This window comes from Pogoniulus pusillus, chromosome 13, assembly GCF_015220805.1.
Source record: "Pogoniulus pusillus isolate bPogPus1 chromosome 13, bPogPus1.pri, whole genome shotgun sequence".
In the NCBI taxonomy this organism is placed as follows: Eukaryota; Metazoa; Chordata; class Aves; order Piciformes; family Lybiidae; genus Pogoniulus; species Pogoniulus pusillus.
The window spans coordinates 10,504,758-10,521,466 of NC_087276.1; the positions used below are offsets into that span (position 1 = coordinate 10,504,758).

At 47.3% G+C, this 16,709-nt stretch overlaps 1 protein-coding gene and 1 non-coding gene across 2 annotated transcripts in view; both read right to left on the minus strand.

Moving 5' to 3' along the window:
* Positions 1-2,161: 2,161 nt before the first annotated feature.
* Positions 2,162-16,709, minus strand: part of KPNA4 (karyopherin subunit alpha 4) — a 31,534-nt gene continuing 16,986 nt past the window's right edge. The window contains exons 8-17 of the mRNA XM_064152950.1: positions 16,238-16,324; positions 14,846-15,015; positions 14,709-14,753; positions 13,692-13,823; positions 12,973-13,101; positions 10,979-11,083; positions 8,527-8,598; positions 7,008-7,170; positions 6,020-6,114; positions 2,162-4,744 (exon numbers count right to left, since the gene is read on the minus strand). Of these exons, the coding sequence (XP_064009020.1) occupies positions 4,646-4,744; positions 6,020-6,114; positions 7,008-7,170; positions 8,527-8,598; positions 10,979-11,083; positions 12,973-13,101; positions 13,692-13,823; positions 14,709-14,753; positions 14,846-15,015; positions 16,238-16,324 (1,097 nt within the window). The 3' untranslated portion in view covers positions 2,162-4,645. The remainder of the gene's footprint in view (positions 4,745-6,019; positions 6,115-7,007; positions 7,171-8,526; positions 8,599-10,978; positions 11,084-12,972; positions 13,102-13,691; positions 13,824-14,708; positions 14,754-14,845; positions 15,016-16,237; positions 16,325-16,709) is intronic.
* Positions 12,353-12,672, minus strand: LOC135181004 (small Cajal body-specific RNA 7). Its single transcript, XR_010304644.1, has one exon. It is a non-coding gene; the product is annotated as a small Cajal body-specific RNA 7 (non-coding RNA).

A 16,709-nucleotide genomic window follows, 5' to 3' on the forward strand; every position in this document is an offset into this window, starting at 1 on the left:
GCCGGCGCCAGCAGGAGCCCAGCCCGGAGCGAGCGCAGCGGCCCCGGAGCCCGCTCCTACCCTGCGCTGCCCCCCTGCTGCCAAAACACGACCCTCCGCCACCCCTCCGGGCACGGGGACCAGCACCGCTCTGAACAGCCAGGGCCGGACAGCCCTCAGGAGAGGAAATTCCCGCTCGTATCTAACGTAAACCTCACACGGGGCAACTCGAGATTGTTCGCTCCTGGTCTGGCACTTGGGAGTCGCCCAGCTGGCTCCAGCCTCACTTCAGGGAGCTGCAGAGCGCCAAAAGCACTCCCCTCAGCCGCCTCTTCTCAGCAGTGCAGAGGCAGAACTACGGCGGCTTGCGGCCCAGGCTGCACGGGCTGGGAGCGAACTGGGAACTCGAGATGAAGCAACGTGTATCGTTAACCTGCCTGTCTCAAACCCTGACCTGCTGCTGCCAGCAGCGTCTGACCACTCAGCAGCTGCCACAGCCACAAAGCTGCTGTGGTGCAGTGTCCTAAACCAGAACAGCACCAATCCTGCCCAGGGCTGGCACTGCTCACTCAGGCACTCGCTGAAGCTCAGGGCAGCATTGCACAGCCAGGGGCTGCTGCTAGCAGGGAGAAGCTGATGGGCACAGCTCCTGCCAAGGGCTGGGGGGCACAAAGGCTCTGCCTGACACTTGTTCCCCTGCACACCAAGGACACTGCCACAGCCGTGCCACAGCTTGTGGGGCAGGAAGGCAGAGGGGGCACCTGTGGAGAGAAGCAGCTAGAACAAGTGAGCCTCAACTGCCCACCAAGGGATTGCAGGCCCTGGTTGGCATCTTCAGGAGCAAGCTGAGGCATCCTCTTTTTCCCTGGCTGCTGTCCCAAGAGGACTCTGTCCCTTCTGCCTTCCAGCCCCAGCTCTGTTCCTCAATCCAGTTCCAGAATCCAGCTCCTAAATGCAGTTCCCACCTGCTGCTGAATGCAGGATGGGACTTGCCCAGTGCCTGCCCCCAGCATCGGTGGTGCCATCCTTGCCCTCAGGGGTTGGGTTCCATGTTGGTCTGTGTCTCTATCCCGTGGCATTATTCTTCTTTCCATCCCAGATGGGTTAGTCTCTTGCCCAGCCCAGAAGTTTCTCTCCCTTGTTCCTTTCTCTTCCCTTGGGGTAGAGGGGTGCCTGGAGAGCCTCTGACACTAGTCCTGTGGCCTGCCCAGCCCTGACAGGTAGGTCTCAAGAAGGTTCTGACACGCATTTACCAGCAGCTATGATCCCAAGTTTCCCGCAGCAGCAGGTTTCAGTGGTGTTTTGCAGATAGTCAAAAGCATGTCAAAAAGTATTTACAGAGGACAATCTTAATGGTGGCTTGAGGAAAGCAATCCTCCAGCTTTGGAGCACACCAGGCCAGCAGAACAAGCATAGCACCTTCACTTCAAGAGATTTACAAGCAAAGAATTGTGAACTTGATGGGATTTAGGTTTGCAGTCCCCTTTCAGCGGGCAATCAAGCAGTATTAACTCTCTCATCATCTGCCCTCTGGGTTTCACTCTGGCAGGAGCTCACACGACTATTGGGGAGGGTTTGTAAACTTTAGACATTTTCTGTTACCAAGTTTCCTTTCATAAAGTCTGATGCAGATGCAGGGCTGCTCTAACTGCTTCTTGCCTTCTGACCAAGGCTCCTGTCACTAATTTGGTGACACACGGAGCTGAAAAACAGCTAGAGTTAAAAACGGGGGCAAAGCTGCAGTTAGTTTGAGAGTTGTATTGCCCTGCTAAACAGCTCCTTCCCAGCCTCCTGCACTGAAATGCAGCTCTAAGGTCTCCCAGGAGCTGAACAGCCCCAACTCTCCCATCCCGTTCCCACAGGGGAGGTTCACCAGCCCTCTGACCATCTTCGGATCACTCACATGGAGGTTTGCCCAGACCTAGGTGCAAGGTCATGCATTTTGCTCTATTGAACCTCACGAGGTTCTCCTCAGCCCACCTCTCCATCCTGCCCAGGTCCCTCTGGCTGGCACCATCCCATCCTTCGGTCTTACCAACCACACCCTTCAGCTGGGTCTCATCTGCAGGCTCACCCAGGGTACCTCAACCTCTCTGCCTGTATCCAGCAAGCTCAGCGCCGCTCTTCCCAGCACCTCCTGCAGGAAGCTGGACACACAAAGACACAAGAGAAGCCAGCAGCATTGCAAGTTTCCATGTTTATTTCCCCAAGACAGCCCTTAGCCTGCTCTACTCGGGTAAATTTCACAAGCTAGTTTCTCACTGCTTCTACTTTTGCTGTTCTCTTTAAACTTTGCGATTTTTGTTTTTTTCTCTGATGACAAAGGAATGCTGCAAAAATACTCTATAGAGTCCAACAAAGACTTATGATCACAAAATAATCTTTTCTTTCTGTTTTAATCCATTCTACAGTGTTTCAAGAATTACCAAGTTGATTTAACAAAACAAAAAGCCCAAAAATAAAACAACCACCAAACCCAAACAAAACAAAACCTCAAAGAAAAAAAAATAAACAAACACCCCAACAACCCCACAAAAAAGGTAGATAGGAGATGCTAGAAATGGTGGCTAATCTGGTATGGTTTTATTATAGCAAACTGTTGTTCATGCAACACTTTGTGCTCAGAAAAGGGGAAGGCACAGCATTTCCTACAGTGAGCCACCTTAGCAAGAGTTTACTTGGGAGCCTCAATTTGTTCAGCTCACCTTCCAATTTCAGCTGCCAAACCCAAACCCTGAGGCTTTAATCCCACTGGTTAATAATAAAACCCAACAGAACACAATCCCTTTTGTTGTTCTTGTTATTTTTAAGTGCAATGTTTAAAAATACAAAGCTTGGGTTTGATTTTTTTTTTTAACCTTTGTTTTTTTTCTTTCCTTTCTTTCTAAAGTGGCTCAAAATAAGATTGTTCATGGCTGCCTACATCTAAAAAGAGTCTAAAACAATTGGATTAGGCAATATTAAAGGTGTTCAAACCATTACTTGATTTGTACATCTATTCACACCTCTTATTTGCTGTCTTAAATTCTGCAGTACAGATGCACCAAATTGCCTTTTTTCTTTCCTCTAGAAGTTTCCATATCATTTTCATAGAAAACAAAGTCTGAAAACAATTAACATTGAAGAAACACAGCACAGGTATTTTGTTTGTTTGTTTTTTAATCCTACCACAACGGAACAGCTGCTTACAGGACTCAACAGAATCTAAAAAATGAGGCTATGCTGGAGATTAAACCACATGCAAAGGTCTTCCAGGTTATCTCTGAAAAATGAAAAGGATGAGATTTTATTTATTATTAATTATTATTTCTTCTTCAAGTCTTTTTATTACCACATTTTACTGGTTTCTACTATTATGGCAACTTGTGTACTGCAACACAGTCTAGTTGAAAGGGAAACGGAGGAGTTTTCTTGCTGCCTTTTTTTTTCCATGCAAAGAGAAACAGAACAAAACAGAACAAAGAAAATAAAAAAGAAAATAAATCTACAATTTAAGGGGGTTTGTTTGTTTGGTTGGGTTTTTTTGGTGATGATATGGAAAGCTTTTACACAACATCAAACATTCATCTGGTGCAAATGCACAGAGGGAAAAAGCCTTCCTGAAATTCTGATTTTACAAACGACTAAAAGAAGCCATACAGGAAAGGAAAAAAAAAAGGGGGAGGGGGGTTAAAGTGGGAGGAAAAAATAAAAGAGGGAGGGAAAACCCAAAATAAAGGGGAAAAGGGGGGAAACAAAATAAAGGGGAGGGGGGGGAGCAACCCCAAAATAAAGGGGAAGGGGGGGAGCAACCCCAAAATAAAGGGGAAGGGGGGGAGCAACCCCAAAATAAAGGGGAAGGGGGGGAGCAACCCCAAAATAAAGGGGAAGGGGGGGAGCAACCCCAAAATAAAGGAGAAGGGGGGGAGCTAATAAAGAGGGAGGAAAAACAATAAAGAGGGAAAAAAAAACCCTCAAACTAAAAAGAGGCTGCAGGATAAAGCAGAGTCTGCTGCTAACCGGGTCTTTGTGTCCAGTGTCAAGTTCCCCCTCCAGAGCTCCGGTGGATGATGTCCTAGGTTTGTTGCCAGCCCCCTAAAGGCGGCTCAAGCTCGCATGCGCTCACAGACAGCGTCACACCCACACTCTCGTACACACAGCCACGGCTGGGAGCCTGCCGGCAGGGCTGCGGAGCCCCGCGGAGTGAAAGAGGAGCCCGGCTCCACAGCAGCGAGTCCAGACATTCACTCAGTGGTGTCCATTCACACGGTGCTTCACAGCAAGGCCTGGGCTCGTTCTCCTCCGACTTCTACGGGCATCCTATTCTCTGATGCTTACAAGGCTGGATGATGAGAGCACTGCACTTCCCCCCAATCGCTCTAGGAAGTCATTGTTCCTCCTCAGGCGCCGAGGATCTTTCGTCACCTGTAGCCCTTTGTGTTCGAACAATCTACATAAGCATTCAGTGTGAAGTTTGTCGTTACATTTTGCCACTCATTCTCACTCGCACCCACTCGCCAGCTCGACTTCATTTGGGCTTTGGCTGTGATTCCAAATGAAATCTTCACATTTGCTTTCCCGATTTAATGCAGCAGCGGATCCCAGGAGCCAAGATTGATGGATCAAACCTTTTTTTTGTTTGTTTTTATTCAGTGCTGCATTGTACCTAACTTCCCAAAATACCACTCTAAAACTGGAACCCTTCTGCTGGTACGTTGGCAGATGAATTGAACCCAAACGTCCCGCCCTGTATCGCTTCTGGAACCAGGCTGGGATCTTCATCAATCTGCAACGGAAGGGCAACAGCATCAGCAGGGACAGGACAAAGCCTCGCTCAGCAGGGGCTGCACAAGCCTAAAGGGCATCTCCCTCTCCACCTAACCTACCTCCTCCCCAAGAGCATCTCCACCTCTCCACCTGCCTCCTCCTACTAAGCATTTTTCTCTCCATCTAATCTACCTCCTCTTCAAGAGCATCTCTTACCATCTAATCTACCTCCTCCTCAAGAGCATCTCTCTCTACCTACCTCCTCCTACAGAGCATCTCTCTCCACCTAACCTACCTTCTCAACAGCATCTCTCTCCTCACCTAATCTCTCTCTCCACCTAATCTCCCTCAAGAGCATTTCTCTCTCCAACTAATCTACCTCCTTGACTCAAGCCTTGCCATTATTCTCCCTCAGATTCGAACACTATAACGACAAAGCAATTTCAGATGAAATGTTTTGGCTTGTAGGCTCCATGGCCCCCCAAGTCTCTTGTCTATGCAATTTTCACTCCTAGAAAGCATTCCATCAGCCCTGCTGCCAGTTTATCAACTGTCACAATACCTTTAAAAGAACTAAGGATCAAGCTGCAGCTGCACTGGGAGCAGGCAGTACAGAGGTCACCAAACTGACACTGAACTCCCAAGTCCTGCTGCACATGAAGAGCTGAGCTGTTGAACGAGGCTTGAGTCTTGCTGCTCACACAAAAGTGAAACATGAAAGCAACTCAGCCCTGCCACTTCTACAGTGATCTGCTGCCAAAAGTCTTCCACACAAGGAGAAAGCACTGACTGTATACGTAGGTCAATCATGACACACAGCTCAGAGAGAATTACTCATGGCACACTGACATCAGTAAAGCCCTCTAACATGCAATTCACTCCTGTGTTTTGAAGTGCTCACCAATCTTAACCCCTCATTTCCATGTTTAAACTGAAATGAACACTCCTGGCCAGCACATCCAACCTTAAAGTTACCAAACTGCTTCAAACTGTTTGCTTCTTTAGGCAGCGGAATCTCAGCCTGAGTACTCAAGTCAGCAGGGAGCTTATCAAAGGTGAAATGCTGAGCTTAGCCAGAAGCTAACAGCTACTCAAAGCCCAGCATTTTAATCCCTGGAGATGAGGCTTAAATTAGGCACCAGCTCTTTAGGTATTTCAGCAGGAAGATATGCAAGAGGTTCAAAGAAAGACTCACTCCACACTAAACAGCCAAGCAAATGGCACAGAGCTGTTGTTTTTTCTTGAGCTGTAATAAGCCCTGACAAAAGCAGAGTGTGGACCACTGCACACTTACATCATCTGAAGAGAAGAACTGATCAATGATCTCATAAGCCAGCTTGTAGATGTCTTCATTTTCATGATTCTGTAGTTGTTCAATTTTCTCCAGACCTACAATAAATACAGAAAGACAATGGAATTGCAAGTCTGAGTTCATGCAAAACAAACTTTCCCTCCTCAGGGCCTCATCATACAACAAAAACTGAAACCAAACTCCTAAGTTCACACAGAAGCTGCTTTGGCAGCTATATCGATTGGCATCTAAAAAATTTCCCACTCTCAAACTCCTCCACATTTCACTTTTTCTTTCATTCAGCATGAGGAGGGTTGGAAGGGCCCTCTGGAAACCACCCAGTCCAACGCCACTGCTAAAAGCAGGGCACCCACAGCAGCTTGCCCAGCAGCACAATGACCAGGGGGATTTGGAAACTCTCCAGACAGAGACTCCACAACGTCTCTGGGCAGCCTGCTCCAGGCCTCCAGAACCCTCACAACAAACAAGTTTCTCCTCCTGCTCAAATGGAACTTCCTGGCTTTCAGTTTGTGCCCATTGCCCCTTGTGCTGTCCCTGGGCACCACTGACAAGAGTCTGGCCCCAGCCTCTTGCCCCCCACAGCTCCTTTAGTTCTTGCTGAGCATTGCTCAGATGCCCTCGGGGGCTGCTCTTCTGCAGGCTCTCAGCCTCGGTTCCTCAGAGCTGCTCAAGGTCCCACAGCAGCCTTGCAGCCTTTGTTGGACTCTCTCTGGCAGTTCCCTGTCTCTCTTGAACTGGGGAGCCCAACGCTGGATCCAGTAGTCTAGATGTGGCCCCACCAGGAGAGAGCAGAGGGGGAAGAAAACTTCACGAACTTAATCAGGTTGCAAAAGCAAAGCAGATTGCCCTGACAGGCACGAAAGGGTCACTTCAAAATGCTTTGCCTAAAGCACTGTGCCAACACCCAAATCCAACAGCAAATCCAGGCGGCAGGGAGCCCAACTACCCAAACCCTGGGCCTGATTCATACCTCCACATTCTTCTATAAAATTGGCTATGGTTTCTGCTTCATCTTCAGCCATTTTTAATATATTACTTAGTCCATCCAGAACCACTTGCACAACTTGTGCATCTTTTACTGTCAGCAAATTGCAAAAGGGAGGAATTACATGTTGCTGAATTAAGTATGCCACCTGAGGAGGGAAAAAAAATAAGAGTTAGGAGTGTGACAGGAGCAAGGAGTGCACCAAACACCTGAGTTTAACAAAGTCAAAGGACTCAGTCACTCAAGGTGAGAGAATTCTGCAACAGTCACTGAGAAACAATGGCTCTGAAGCACTAAAAAGGTACCATTTTTGTATTGTTACAAAAGTATTTCAAGCCTAGAGCACACAAGTAGCAGTTACCAAAGCTTTCGTTATCAGACAAGGAGTTTCAAGCTCACCTTTGAAGAGTGACATTACCAACCCAACTCTGATTCTGGCCTTAAGAAACCACTCTAATTGTACTCAGTGGTTACTATCCTTGTAGCTATCACAGTCTTGTCTGCAAAGGGGGGAATTCACAGGACCATCACAGGATGTTAAAGTTGGAAGGGACCTCCACAGATCACCCAGTCCACCCCTCTGCTAGAGCAGGGCCACAGAATCTAGCACAGGTCACACAGGAACACATCCAGACAGGGCTGGAAAGGCTTCAGAGAAGGAGACTCTGCAACCTCTCTGGGCAGTTTGTGCCAGAGCTCTGGGACTCTTACAGTCAAGAGGTTCTTCCTCGTGTTGAGGTGGAACTTCCTGTGCTGCAGTTTCCATCCCTTGCCTCTTGTCCTATCCCAGGGCACAAGTGAGCAGAGGCTGTCTCTGTCCCTTCTTTCCTGACCCACAGCCCTCAGATATTTGTAGCCACTGCTCAGGTTCCCTCTCAACCTTCTTCTCTCCAGACTAACCAGCACCAGGTCCCTCAGCCTCTCCTCATCAGGCAGTGCTGCAGTCCCTTCAGCATTCTTGTAGCCCTTTCTTGGACTCTCTACAGTAGATTTCTGCCCCTCTTGAACTGAGGAGCCCAGAACTGGATGCAATATTCCAGGTGGGGCTTCACTAGGACAGAGCAGAGGAGGAGAATCTCCCTCTACCTACTGTCCACACTCCTCTTAACGCCCCCCCAGGCCCCCACTGGCCTTTTTGGCCACCAGGGCTCATTGCTGTCCCATGCAAAACTTATTGTCCACCAGACTCCCAGCTCCTACTCCACAAGACTGCTCTCCAGAAGATCACCTCCCAATCTGTACTGGTAGAGGGAGATGTTGAATGACCTCAACGCATTCATTTATAGCTACTAGGTCATCCTACTGGGAGAACTTCCGTCCAAATCCCTACTGACACTCCTAATCTCAGGTCATTGCAGAAACAAGCAAAATTCACTCTTTAAATCCCTTGTGAAAAAGGACAGAGTTACTGAAGAGAGAAGGAATACAGACATTCAGAATCCTGGCACCATCAGCTCAAATGCACCCAGGAAGACAATGAACCTTCCCTCAAGATTTGACTCACTTGGTCTTTTCTTCCACTTATGGTCAGGTTGCTTATTGCCCAGGCAGCTTCTTTCTGAGTGCCAAAGTCACCCTGAAAATACAACCACAAAGAATCATTCCAGGGTTTATGATTTGTAGCATTCTAGTAAAAGCTGTGTCAGCTCCAGTCCATTCTGCCTAGTATCACCTTAGCAGTTTACAGCACAACTATGAAGTCCTGTAGATATTTGAGGCTACTCAAGAGCATTCATCCCCTCCTGCAACCAGGGTGTTAAATCCATCTTCCAGAGGAAAGGAAATGGGTTTGCACCCAAGTAAATAACTTCAGCAGCCACTCTCGTGTCTCTTATCAACAGCTGTCATGTATTACAGGGAGAGATAAGCAGAAAGTGTTGTCACTGTTGATAAAGCTGTCTCTGAAGCAGCTCCACTCTGTTTCCTACATTTGATGAGAAAGGTCTCCAACTCTTCTCTCAGGGATCAATAAATTGGCAACTTAGAGAGCTGTGTGTGATACACGGGGGAGCATGCAAGTCAAACAAGACAGTGTATCTCTGTCTTGTCCGAACACATCCTAAGGTTGGGACTTCTGCTTTCCTTTCACGTTTCAGGGAAGAAACAAGGAACAAAGTAGGGAATGTTTGAAAGCAGATATGTGCTGTTCCCATTCAAAACACTGCTTTTAGCTGCCCTTCCTTCTCACAAGGAGCACAACTGTTTTGGAAATTGTTAAAACAGACATTAACACCCAGGAAGTGAAAAGGAATGCAGGTATTTGGGTCCCAAATAGGTTGAGCTCTAGTGCTCAATCAGCAATGAGCAAACAGGAGAAAGGCATTCACAGTATCATCAGGGTTGGAAGAGACCTCACAGATCATCAAGTCCAACCCTTTACCACAGAGCTCATAGAATCACAGAACTTTAGCAGTTAGAAGAGACCCCCACAGACCATCAAGTCCAACTCCCCTGCCAAGGCAGGACCCCCAGGTTAGTTTGCACAGGAATGCATCCAGGTGCATTTTGAAAGTATTGGGAGAAAGAGACTCCACAATCTCTCTGGGCAGCCTGTTCCAGGGCTCTGTCACCCTCACTCTAAAATTTCTTCTCATGTTGAGCTGAAAGCTTCTCTGTTCCAGTTTGTATCCATAGTTCCTTGGCTTATTGCTGCTGACCCTTGAAAAGAGATTGGCCTCCTCCACTCAACACCCACCCCGCAGATATTTGTATACATTGATCAGATCTCCTCTCCAGACTAAACAGCCCCAGGCCTCTCAGTCTCTCTCCACAGGGGAGATGCTCAAGTCCCCCAGTCATTCTCATGGCTCTCCACTGTACCCTCCCCAGCAGGTCTCTGTCTCTCTTGAACTGGGGAGCCCAAAACTGGACCCAGTATTCCAGGTGTGCTCTCACCATGGCAGAGCAGATGGGGAGAAGAACCTTTCTAGCCCTGCTGGCCACACTTTTCTTGATACTACTCCCCCCCCATCCAGGATGCCACTGGCTCTCTTGGCCACAAGGGCACATTGCTGCCCACCAGCGCTCCAAGAGGTTTCTCCATGGAGCTACTTTCCAGCCGGGCAGCCTCAATCTGTACTGGTGTCTCTAATTGCTTGTGAGCAGCTTCTTCACTATTTCGTCAAAAGGCTACTAAAATCTTCATTTACCACTGAAAAGCAGCATCCACCCAGCCATGCATACAGCCTGCTGCTGTGCAAAACTCCTTAACACCCAAAATGTCTTCATTATTTCCTATGTTTACTTGATGTAGTTTTTACTTCTTTAAAAGCAATGCATGAGACAAGCCCACTCCAGTGTCACAGGGTGATGACTTGGATCACTCTGGATAAATGCAGTAACACCAACAAGTTGTTGACTGTCACAGTTGAGCACTTGCATTCAAGATTCATTGAATGATTTGGGTTGGAAAGGACCTTCAAGATCACCCAGTTCCACCCCCCTGCCACAGGCAGGGACACCTCCCACTGGCACAGGTTGCTCAAGGCCTCAACCAACCTGGCCTTGAACACGTGCAGGGAGCGGACATCCACAACCTCCCTGGGCAACCTGTGCCAGTGTCTCTTCAGCCTCTCTACTTCTACATAGCGCAGGAAATAGGGATGAAATCCTTAAGCTTTGGCAAAATGCTGGAAGGAACTCAGTGCTGTTCACACCCAGCCCTTTCACACCACTTCTGAGTAAAGAATTCCATCCCCTTTATTTACAGAGTGAGAAAAAGAATTTAAATGAGAGTTAGGAGCTGAGGAGATTCTCCTGACTTGCTTCCCCTCCCCAATCCATCTGGCAGTACTTCACAGAACATCACCAGGAGATCTATTTTATCTTCCAACACAGAAAAGCCACTCAAGGAAAAAAGTTCACTCCCCCTCCCCCAACATTTACACATGAAGCAAGGAATCCAGTATCAGCTCCTCCAATTAAAGAAACAAATAGTTCAAGCCTTGTTATCTAACCTTATCTAGCAGATGTATTATCATTGGAACAAGGTTTGCATCTATTACTGCCTGAACTTGCTGCTGGTTTCCTGCAGTGATGTTAGATAGGAACCACACTGCTTCCTGCAAAAGAAAAAGAGAAGTTATTATTCTGATCAGTTTTCTCTCTCACATTTGCTTTCCACTCCAGTAGGATTTTCCACCTGTCTGTTTTTAGGTCTGCAATTCATAAACTAGTCTAGCTTAAATACAATGAAGAGTAAATGCACACAGAGCTGATATTCCTGCAATTACCAGAGCAGTTTCACCCCTTAGGAGATGCCACGACTTTCACTGGTACCAAGTTAAAACCAATGAAAACTCCAAATCTATAGATTAAAAGGGAAAATTATTGGGAGATAAAGTCACAAGGCTCCAAACAAACACTCATAACAGAGCCTCTTACTGAGAATGAATCAGAGAATGGTTTGAGTTGGAAGGAACCTCCCAAGCTATCCAGTCCAATCCTCCCCTGCAGCCTGCAGGAACATCCTCCCCTAGATCAAGTTCTCCAGAGCCCTGTCCAGCCTCACCTTGAATATTTCCAGGGATAGGACTCAAACACCTCCGTGGACAACCTGTTCCAGTGTTCCACCACTCTCGTGGTGCAGAACTTGTTTCTAGCATCCAATCTAAATCTGCTCTGATCCAGTTTCAAACCATTGCCCTCAACCTGTCCCTGCAAGCCCTTGCAAACAGTTCCTCTGCAGCCTTCTTGTAGGCCCTTCAGGCACTGGAATGCTTCTGTTAGGTCTCCCCAGAGCCTTCTCTTCTCCAGGCTATAGTAGTTTTAGGCTGTGGGTCAGGTGAGCTCCAAACATGCTTCCCCAGGATGAGTGGGAGAAGAAAAGCTGTTCTACAACTGCTCCACCAGGCTTCTCCTCTTACTTTCAATCAGGAAAATGCAACATCTATTGCTGCAACAGCTTCACGAATGTGGTATAGCTACATGACCCGGTGTGACCATGGTAAAGTTACATGATCTTTGATCATCATTACGTCCGTAAGACTCTCCATTTCCAGCAATAACCAACAGCAGGTGCCCAGGGAAGTGTGCAAGGAGAGGTCTTCCCCCTAATAGAATCATCTAATTCCTCAAAACAGCTAAAGTTGTGAACTAAGTCAAAGACTGTATCAGGATTATGTTAAAAAGGATTGAGACACCACCACCCCTCTCTGGAAGGAAGAATTAGCTAAGAAATATCTTCAGGATATTCAGAGCATCACCTTATTTTAATACCACAGTTGGCAAATTCCTCCCTTCCTAGAAACCCTCCATCGCTTCTCAATTGCCCTCATCTGGCACAACGACTTTTCAGTCAACAATTCTGATTTGCCATTCAACTGAGTCTCTTGGATCAGCTCACAGGGTCACACTTTAATGAGTGAACCTGTCAGAGATGTAGGATGCCCAGGCTTGTCTTGGTGGGCTTCTTTTGGGCTTTAATCATCGGCAGTGTTGTAAGCAGCACCCCTGGGTTTCACAACATGCCTCAGATGCACTCCGGAAGCAGCACTGCACCATCAGCGCCCCCATTCAAAGCCTTTCCCACACCTGCACCACTTGCACACATTCCCCACCCCCCACCCCCAATCTAACCTGGTTTAAATCCCAGTTAGCACACACGCTCCATTCAAAGGCACATCCAATTATCTCTATTTCATCACTTCCGAGAGATTCAGTTGAATGAAAGCAACATAGCAGAAGTTCAATTTCTTGATATCTAAGTCAACAGCCAGAATTGCAAAATTAAGCTTTCATTCCCTAAAAACTCAATCAGTAGATTCAGGACACAACATTCTGGTCAAGTGCAGGTTTGTAGCTCCCAAAGTGATTTTTCCAAGTGTTAACTTCCCAGAACAACTTCAGCACCCTGCCTGCTCTCGCCATGATGTGGAGTTAAGCAGGCAGCTACTCTGATCTCCATCACACCACACTGTGTGGAGTCCAAAGCTGCAACTTCTGCACTCACCTTATTAATTTTTTCTTTGGGATGTGTCAGAAGTGCTGGAAAATGTGACAGAGCTTCACAATTCAGAACTACCTGCGTCTGCTCATCGGTGCCAGTGACGATGTTTCCGACAGCTCGCAGGGCAGCGGTCTGGAACAGAACACAGGCTTGAGAGGGAGCTCCCAAAGAGTTCCAGCTGGAGCACACACTTTCTGGTTGGAAAAGACCTTTAAGATCAAGTCTAACTACTCTCTTAATTCTACCAAGGCTGCTGCTAAACTCAGTCCCTCAGCATCGCAGCTCTGCGGCTTTGAAATCCCTCCAGGGATGGGGACTCGGCCATCTCCACGGGCAGCCTGTGCCAGGCTTTGAGAACCCTTTCAGGAAAGAAGTTTCTTTTAATACCCAATCTAAACCTCCCCTGGTGAAAGTTGTGGCTGCTTCCTCTTGTCCTGTCACTTGTTCCTTGGGAGAGGAGACCAACCCCCACCTCATCTCCCCTCAGTCTCCTCTTCTCCAGGCTGAACAAGCCCAGCTCCCTCAGCTGCTCCTCACCAGCACCGCTGTCCAGACCCTTTACCAGTTTGGCTGCCCTCCTCTGGGCCCCAAGCCAGCACCTCTATATCCTTCTTGTAGTGCTATATTCCACAGAAAAACACACTGAAACTTCAAGATGAACAATAAAAATCCCTGCAGAAGTACATTTTGAGCAACACTTCTGTCGAGTTATCCAAACTTACTTGCACTTTAACTTCTTGATGACTGAGAAGTGGAACCAAATGAGGAACTATTCCAGAGTCTATGACCATCTGGATCTGTTCATTGCCAGCATCCGTTAGGTATGAGAGTGCCCAGACTGTATCTACCAATATCTAGGAGCAAAGACATTTGTAATAAGCACACAAGTGCCACAAGCCTCAAAAGTTGAAACACAAAACCTTTCTGATTGTGAGCCAGAATTGCTGCAATACACAACAACCTCACTTGGTTTTACCATCTCCAGACTGGTTCCAGTGCCTGAACATTCTTGCAGCAAAGGTATTTTTCCCCATCTCCAACTAAACCTCCTTTGGCTCCTAATGTCCAACCTCAAGATATTAAGGTAACGTCTTCAAACCATTCTCCCTTGGCCTGTCTCTAGACACCCTCAGCAAAAGTCCCTCTGCAGCCTTTCTGCAGGATCCCTTCAGGTACCGGCAGGCAGCTCTAAGGTCCCCTGGAGTCTTCTCCAGGATGAACACCCCCAGCTCCCTCAGCCTGTCCTCACCACAGAGCTCTCCAGCCCTTGGATCATCTCTGTGGCCTCCTCTGGCCTCTCTCCAGCAGCTCTGTGTCCTTCCTTGTGCTGGGGACACCAGAGCTGGAGGCAGGATTGGAGGTGAGGTCTGAACAGAGCAGAGCCAAGGGGCAGAAAATCCCCTCTCTTGCCCTGCTGCCCACACTCCTCTGGCTGCAGCCCAGCACACAGCTGCCTGCTGGGCTGTATGAGGTCAAGGCTGGCTCCTGGGGAGCTGCACAACAACCAACACCCCTAAGTCTTTTTCTTCAGGGTTACTCTTAACCCAACTTGGATTTGTGCCTGGGATGCTTAAAAATAAGCAGATACAAGATCTAAATCTGCCTTAATGAGAGAGAATATCAGATTTTAAGTTAATTATGATAAGATTTATATTTCAGTAAGTTAATTATGGCAAACTTTATATTTCAGCTAAAACCTCTCTCAGAAGCCAGAGCTGGCTCTGAGTGGTGTTACTTACATTTACATCTGTGTGGTGAATTAGAACACAGAGTGCTGGAAGGATCTAAGAAGGCAAAGAGAGACACCTGATGGTTATTTTTAAGGCAGACACACGACATCAGCTTAGTTAAAACCAAGAGTGAGGAATTCAGTCACCTCCTGGATGGTTTCCATGGGTGGAGGAGGGTCTTTGTGACGGCACAAGTTGACCATGACCCAGGTAACATTTCTTAAGAAGTTTATGGGAATAGATGGGCTGATGAAAGACAGCAGTGGCTTCACTACTCCAAGGCTAATAACGTAATCTCTACACTGGGGCCCATCACCTGTTGGAGAGAAAGAATGTAGAAGACAAGGATCATCCTGTGCCATTCACAAGGAGCTTGATTTCTGCACACTTCAAGTTTCAGTGATCTCAATAAAGAACAATGGCCTTGGATATATAAATACAGAGACGTTGATACAGAGCCACCTATCATAAACACTTCCACAAAGCTTTGGCTGGACCTGTGGCTGCCTCATTCTTTCATTGGGAGCTACTCATTAAAACCAGCTTAATTCATAGAATCACAGAATGGTTTGAGTTGGAAGGGACCTTAAAGATTATATAGTTCCAACCCCTCTGCCATAGGCAGGGACACCTTCCACAGAGAAGCGTTCCATGATTTAGAGTAGATGTCCAGGCTGGAGCGGTGGTGGGTGAGGGGAAAAGGGAGGTAGGCAATGCCAAAGCCCACAGGTGTTGATAGTCCAAAGTACTTCTAAAGATCACAGACTGGTGGTGGTGGGGAGGGACCTCTGGAGGTCATCCAGCTACAACAGGGGCACCCAGAGCAGCCTGCCCAGGATCACAGTTTCCAGGTGGGCTGCAATCTCTCCACAGCCTTTCTGGGGAGTCTGCTCCAGGGCTCCAGCACCCTCACACCCAAGAAGTTTCTCCTCGTGTTCCTTATGCAAGATGCCATCACAAAGTTTCTAAGCAATACTAAACCATCACAAGGACCTCTAAACTGTCTGAGAACTGACACTGTTATCTTCATATCACTGCTTCCTTAAAGGCAGCATGTGAGCTGTATTGCACACGTATCACTACCAGCTTGAGGCAGCCACCACAGTGTGCAATTCGTTGCTTTGCTTCTCAAGGAGGACCAGGCACTTCCCAAAACATCAGATTGCTGAAATCTCAGCGTGTCAGAACAGATATTGTAGTCCTCCAGCATTACAGAGACAGGGCTGTGAACCACTTCTGCTTGCACAAGAGGTAAAAAAGTCAGATGGAAGCTTGAATGGTCTAGAACTCAAGACTCAGTGCAGAGCAGTTTTTTGTTTAACACTCTGCTTGTCACTAATTCCTTCAGCTGTGGCTGGGAACAAAGCATGTAGGGATGTATTTGGGTGTACAGTGTCAATACACAGCAGACAAACAGGATAACTGCCAGGTGAGCAGTTGCCTTTTCTCTGCTACCTCAGCACCTCTGTCTCCTACCACACAAAACACTACCTACTTCAATTAGGAACTCAGAAGTTAGTGGCAGGAGCAACACGAACCTATGATATTTCCTAAAGCCCACACAGCTTGCTCACAAACATTTTGATGAGGTGAATGCAGCAGTCTCAGAAAAAGTGGCACAGCATCTGAAAGACACAAAGAAAACCCCATGCAACTGTTAAGAACATTGCTCAAGAGAGTTCACACAATCACAGCTTTTAAAGACAATTTCATCACTGTGGCAGAAATTTCTCTCTGCTTAAGTATTGGGCAGACCTTGACTAACTTCCCAGGTGACACTGAAAGAAACACACACTGTAACTATTCTTCCTTCATCGCTGAGCCCACATGATGAAAGCATCTCTGGAAAGAACCTGATATTTAACTGATGTCTCACAAGTTTACTGAAGCTTGGCAGGACTCCAAACCTAGTTCTACTTCTTGAATTTGGAAATTCCATCCTAAGTTCCCCATCAGAAGCAACCACAAGGTAAGAACCAGCCCTGTGATCGTGTGATACCAACTTTTTAC